General features: G+C 53.3%; 2 protein-coding genes across 5 annotated transcripts in view; one reads left to right on the top strand and one right to left on the bottom strand.

Annotated features, from left to right (window-relative positions):
* The window catches only part of Tmem234 (transmembrane protein 234), a 5,961-nt gene extending 4,803 nt beyond the window's left edge, over positions 1-1,158 (top strand). The window contains exons 4-5 of the mRNA XM_050151976.1: positions 83-175; positions 372-1,158. Coding sequence (XP_050007933.1) covers positions 83-175; positions 372-457 — 179 coding nt within the window. The 3' untranslated portion in view covers positions 458-1,158. The remainder of the gene's footprint in view (positions 1-82; positions 176-371) is intronic.
* A 93-nt stretch (positions 1,159-1,251) lies between these two features.
* The window catches only part of Dcdc2b (doublecortin domain containing 2B), a 5,553-nt gene continuing 1,251 nt past the window's right edge, over positions 1,252-5,553 (bottom strand). Inside the window, exons 2-9 of one of the 4 annotated variants that reach the window (XM_050151780.1) lie at positions 4,141-4,192; positions 3,683-3,759; positions 3,357-3,488; positions 2,949-3,095; positions 2,798-2,837; positions 2,211-2,346; positions 1,725-1,828; positions 1,268-1,504 (exon numbers count right to left, since the gene is read on the bottom strand). In XM_050151780.1, coding sequence (XP_050007737.1) covers positions 1,403-1,504; positions 1,725-1,828; positions 2,211-2,346; positions 2,798-2,837; positions 2,949-3,095; positions 3,357-3,488; positions 3,683-3,759; positions 4,141-4,192 — 790 coding nt within the window. In that variant the 3' untranslated portion in view covers positions 1,268-1,402. Of the gene's footprint in view, positions 1,829-2,210; positions 2,347-2,797; positions 2,838-2,948; positions 3,096-3,356; positions 3,489-3,682; positions 3,760-4,140; positions 4,193-5,553 lie in introns of all 4 variants that reach the window. The other 3 variants (XM_050151787.1, XM_050151765.1, XM_050151774.1) reach the window with 3 other exon arrangements.

The raw sequence follows: 5,553 nt of genomic DNA, 5'->3' as shown, positions 1-5,553 counted from the left end.
TTTATTATATTTATGTTTTATTTGTAAAAACCAAGTTATGATAAACTTATGTCTAGGGATTTTTCTTGTTCTCACTTCCCAGATCTGACTTTAGCTGTGCCCATCTGTAACTCTCTGGCCATGGTCTTCACGCTGATTATTGGGAAGATCCTTGGAGAAGATGTTGGTGGAAAACGTAAGTCAGGCTGCTGCCTGTAAGGATAGCTGCTTGGACCTTGACGTATGTGAGCATTTCCCCCGAGTCTGTCTCCTGTGGGTGAGAGAGGAGAGGCCTTCCCTGATCTTGCCCTGGGGTAGGAATCGGGACCAGGCCCCGTCAGTCTTCCTTGGCCCAGCTCACCCCCAGCCCCTTGATGTTTTCTTTATCTCAGAGGCAGTGGCTGGCATGGTACTCGCCATCACTGGGGTCACGCTTTGCATCACAAGCTCGGTGACCAAGACCCAGGGCCAGCCCTGACTTCAGTTCTGCTGTGCTCTGCTGTGTTCAGCAGACTCCAGGCACCGAGGTGCACCCGGGGATACACCAGCTTGGCTCGCTAAGCTTAGCCTCCTCATCTCTCGGATCACATCTACCTCAGGGTCCAGAATTCCACGACAGCCAAGGAAGGCTACATGGAGAAACCCTGTCTCAAAAAAAACAAAAAGAAAAGAAAAAAAATATAAGAAAAAAGGAAAAAGGACCAAGGACCAGCCCTGGGATGGTTTTGTAATCTCTGGTGGGTTCAGCTATTGAGATTTAGCACTGGAGCCAGGAGTAGTGGCATGTGCCTTTAATCTCATCACTCAGAAGGCAGCTACACAGAGAAGCCTTGCACGAGAGAGAAGGAGAAGAGATTTCACACTGGAGACTTTTGCACACATACCCCCAGCGGCCCCTGCCCAGCAGCCCCTGCCCAGCAGCCGTCTGTTACTGGCCTGCTGGCCTGTTCCAATCCACATAGCCTCGGCCGTGTGGAAAGGTCTGGCTGCAGTCTCTGAACCGCAGCTCCACAGCCTCATCACTGGGCATTACTCAGGGAGAGTGGTTACATGGCAGGTGGAAGAAAAATGAGCTCAACTTCCAGTTCCTCGAGTAAGGAGACAGCTGTGCCCAAGCAGCACCTCGCCGCTGCAAACACCTGGCCAGCAGCAGCTTTCAATAAATCTGCAGCAAACAAATCTTAGCAAGTATTACTTTATTGTGACAAGCCTGCTCCTAAACCCAGTCTGCGGTGCCTTTCTCTGCCAGGGAATCACACAAGGAAGTGGCCTCCACAGAATTTGCGGGCTTATGAATGGGGAGGGGCTGAGTAGGCCATACCTACTGCGAGCCCACTGAGGCCCGGCTTCTCGGGAGCAGGCTGCTGAAAGCTGGGGTGGTTTGGGATGGTTGTCCTCAGCCTCTGACTGGCGTTCCTGGCACTTAAGATGGTGGCACACGCCTTGGCTGAACATGAGGCTGCCTCTCCCGGGCCAGGCAGATGTTGAGGGACAAGGCCTTTTCCCCTGTCTCTGCTGCCCTCTGCTGGACATGTGGAGACATACAGAGCCATACAGATGCCCAGCTTGCCTCCACTGCCAGAAGTCCCCAACCCAGGAAAGGAGACTGGGAATGAAAAAGCCTCAGTAATTAGGAAACAGGAGGGCAGGCTTTCGGTCACCAGGAAGATGTGTCCTGGGAGCCCAGACTTTAGCTCAGACCTCTGCCATCTCAAGGGTAAGGCTTCCCAATCTGATGGGCTCACCTGACCCACAGGCTCCTCTATGCAGGTGTTCTCGTCTTCATCCACTTCCTGAGCCCCGGCTGTCTCCTTTCTTGGGTAGGAAGCCCCATAAACTCCCTTAACTCCTAATAAGGAGGCAACATTGGTTGACGCCCAGGCTGAGAGGGTCCTCCACCTTCACTGCCTTCACCTGCTACACCAGTTCCTTCCCCTGAGCCTGGTCCCACGTTCTCCAATGCCTCCTAGGAGGGCGGGGATGTTGGAGGCTTGCCTTTAGCTCCCAGCTGCGATTCTACCTCCGAACCTCTTGACTAAGCAATGTCTTTTCTGTGTGGTTTTTACATATGTCCCTATGAAAGAATCAGTGACTTGGAGGTGGAAGACCGGCACTCAGCTCTGCTGAAGCCCCCTGCAGACACCTCCAGCATGTGGTGGACCTGACCTGAGCTGGCCTGCTTCCCAGAGTGTAAGAAGGAGGGAGGATGTGAAGGGTCCGCCCCTCCTCACCTGATGGAAGTGAGAGGGGAGAGAGCCTACTTCCTGGCCGAGTGGACTGCTGGGATCTGGCGTAGAAATCAGATGGCTCAGTTTGTCTCGGTTCCTCTGGAGAAGGCCGAGCCGCCTGAGCCTGGTGGCCCTGGGCCTACAGGAGGGACACCGAGTTAGAATCCATTTGTTGACTGTTCTTACCTTCCCTGCTGCCCAGAGTGCCCTGCTGCCTACAGGCTTGTGAGGGCTTGCTCATGTCCCGCAGAGTCTGCATCCTTCCCGCCCGCATTTGCTCCTCTCTGGCTGTCCACCCAGGAATAGTGCGCTTGATACCGGCATCCAAAGATGCCCAGGGAAAACAGGCTGCTTTCTACTCTGGTGCCACATGCTCACTGGTTCATCTGGGAGAATGGAGGCCTGGAATAGGGTGGTGAGTGGAGGTTCCGTTGGGCCCTGCTATGCCAAGTAGCCAGTTCCAACAGCCAGCCTAGGGGGAGGCATTTGGCATGGCATGTGCACTCTATAACTGCTAGCCCAAGGAGGGGGAATCACTACTTCATAGGAACCCTCAGCCAGTCATTCCCCTGCGTCCCACTCTTACCTACCCCCTGCCTGTGGGACTTCTGCTTCCGGCCTGGAGGATACCTGCAGTGAGAGACAGGTTTGTAGTGGACAGAGGAGCACACAGTCGTAGCTCCCAGGCAGGGGGCACTTCCCCTGTTGTGACCTGTGACCCTCCACCTTAAACAAGCATACCAGCAGCCCTTGGACAGAGAGGGGCTGGGCACCAACAGCTCCATGTAGGGGAGGGCTTTGAACTCCTCTTCTCCGACAGCCACGTAGTGACGGCCACTCACCAGAGCTGTGCCTGCTGACAGTGGGAGCCCCCTGAGGGTGCAGAGTCTGTGGGGGGAGAAGTGATGAGGGCTGCTGGGTAACTGGCAGATGCTGAGGTAGGGACAGCTCCTGGGGGATCATCTGACTTTGGTCCTCTGGGCAGTGTTAACCTAGGTTCTGGCCTGATTTGAAGGGCTGGGTTAGGGAGCCCGTCCTGAGGCACAAAAGAAAGCCCTGCTGGAGAGAACATGCCTTTCCATGCCCTTCCCAACTTAAGAGCAGCAGGGCTCTTGGGAGCCTGCCCCCTCCTCCAGTTCCCATACTCACTGGTGCACAGCCCCATTCTGTAACCTGGCCTTCTCCGTCAGCAGCTTCAGTACCGTTTCCCAGTCCTGGACGGCAGTCTGGGACAGCTTCAGACTAAAGGGGGGACTTAGCAGGTCCCCATTCCTGAACACACTGAGACAAAGAACAGCTAGGTAAGGGGATGTGTCCCTGAGAAGCCACATGTGAAAGGGGCACAGGAACCAAGTGACCCAAGAAGCACTTTACATGTTCCAGTTTTAATTTTCCCTTGTGTAATGTGTAACGGGGCTCCTGGGAAAACCACTGACACAGAAATCCATACCCCCAGCCCCAGGGCAGGCACTCACAGGATATAGCAGGGGGTTTCTGCTGGCAGCCACTGTCCAGAGGCCCCGTCACATGGGGGGTGAGACATGAGAGGCTCCTGAAACCCAAGCCAGGGAAAGTCCAAGACTTCGCTTGGGACTGGCTGGTTCTAAGAACATGGGGTGAGCAGGCAGGAAGCAAACTTGTGCAGGAGAGCGAGTGAGTAGGGACGAGTGCTCACACCTTTCTGAGAGGTGCACCTGTAGTCCCTGAGTCACATGACTCCTGCCCTTGCCCTGGGTTTCACAACTGTCTCATTCTTTGGCGTGGCCTGGAGATTAGGTAAAAGGCAGGGACTGAGCAGGGGCTGGAGTGAGCACAGCGTGTCCTCTGGACTGGACACCTCCTGCTGTTTCCAGGACCCTTTTCCACCCAACAAACTGGAGCAGTCCTAAGAGGAGGGATGGGACGAGAAAGGCTGCAGTCTCCCCGGACTTACGTGTTGTCGGCCGCTTTTCCCGCCTGGGTGTTTCCTTCCAGGAGGCAAAGAGCTGAAAGGACGAGTAGGCAGAGGCAGGTGGATATCAATGAGTTCAGTACCAATCTGGTCTATAGAGTGATTCCAGGACAGCCAGGGCTAGGAGCCAATAAAGATCTAGCACTCCAAAGTGAGACTGAGACGGGAGGATGGAATCCCTCAAGTGGGCCAGTCTACTCTGTGTGACTCAAGATGAGATTCAACTTCTGAGCCTCCGGCCACCACCTCCCATGTGGTTACTAGTCTGACTCCAAAATCTCTCATTTGATCTCCTGCCCCTCCCCCAATCATCTCTCCTTTCTTTCTCCTGCTGTAGCTAAGCATCTCAGACTCTCCCTTAGGCTAGGCTGAGGTCATCTTTCAGTAGCTGCCCAGCCCCTAAGTGTCCTTCCTCACTGGAGCACTCTGCCTTTCAGTAGCTGCCCAGCCCCTAAGTGTCCCTCCTCATGGGGAGCACTCTGCCTTTTCTGGGCCAGGAACATGTGGACATTTGAACTTGCTGCAGGATCCCAGAGAACTGAGTCGTGTGGAAGACTGGGGGAAGCCATAGTATCTTACTGTAGCCCAGAAATTCCCCACTCATGAGGTGACAAAGATGTGGCTTGTTCAGAATTCCACAGGAAGTGTCCAGACACCATGTTCCTTCCCTATAATAAACTTAAACTACCCCAGCTCAGTGTTCAGAGCAGGGTTAGGAGCTAGGCCTGCGTGGGAAGCTCAAGTCATTTGTGTGTGTGTGTAGTTTTTGAGACAAGGTTTCTCTGTGTAGTCCTGTCCTGGCTGTCCTAGAACTAGCACTGTAGACTAGACTGGCCTTGAACTCACAGAGATCCACCTGCCTCTGCCTCCTGAGTGCTGGGATTAAAGGTGTACGCCACCACTGCCCAGCTTTCTCCAGCCTTTTTAATCTTGCGTGTTTGTCATGCAGGTCAGGGAACAACTTGCCAGTTCTTTCCTTCCTCCATGTGGGCTCTAAGGACTTTGGCAGCAAACTGCCTTTGCTTGCTGAGACATCTCTCTACTCCTGAGAGCTGTTGATTAAATCCATGCCATCACCACCAAACCCTAAAATTGTCCACTTCCTCCCTGCTGCGCTTAAGCGTCTGAAACTCCTGCTAGAGTAGGGACATCTCTTTCAGCAAGATGAGGGTCAGGTGGCAAAGCTACACAGAAAATCCTGTCTCAAAAAAAAACAAAAAGCTGGAGAAAGGGCTCAGCAGTCCAGAGCCCTCTGCTTTTACTGAGGACCTGGATTGAGCTCCTGGTACTCACAACCATCCTTAACTTTATAGATCTATAAAGCTCTATATAGAGCTATAAAGAAACCCTGTCTTTTTTTTTTTTTTTTTTTTTTTTTTTTTTTTTTTTTTTTTT

Source organism: Alexandromys fortis, unplaced genomic scaffold, assembly GCF_014885135.2.
Source record: "Alexandromys fortis isolate MF-2015 unplaced genomic scaffold, M_Fortis_MF-2015_v1.1 scaffold_26, whole genome shotgun sequence".
NCBI classification, from domain to species: Eukaryota; Metazoa; Chordata; class Mammalia; order Rodentia; family Cricetidae; genus Alexandromys; species Alexandromys fortis.
Note: the sequence above shows the minus strand (reverse complement) of the source record. Positions and strands in the feature narration are given on the sequence as shown.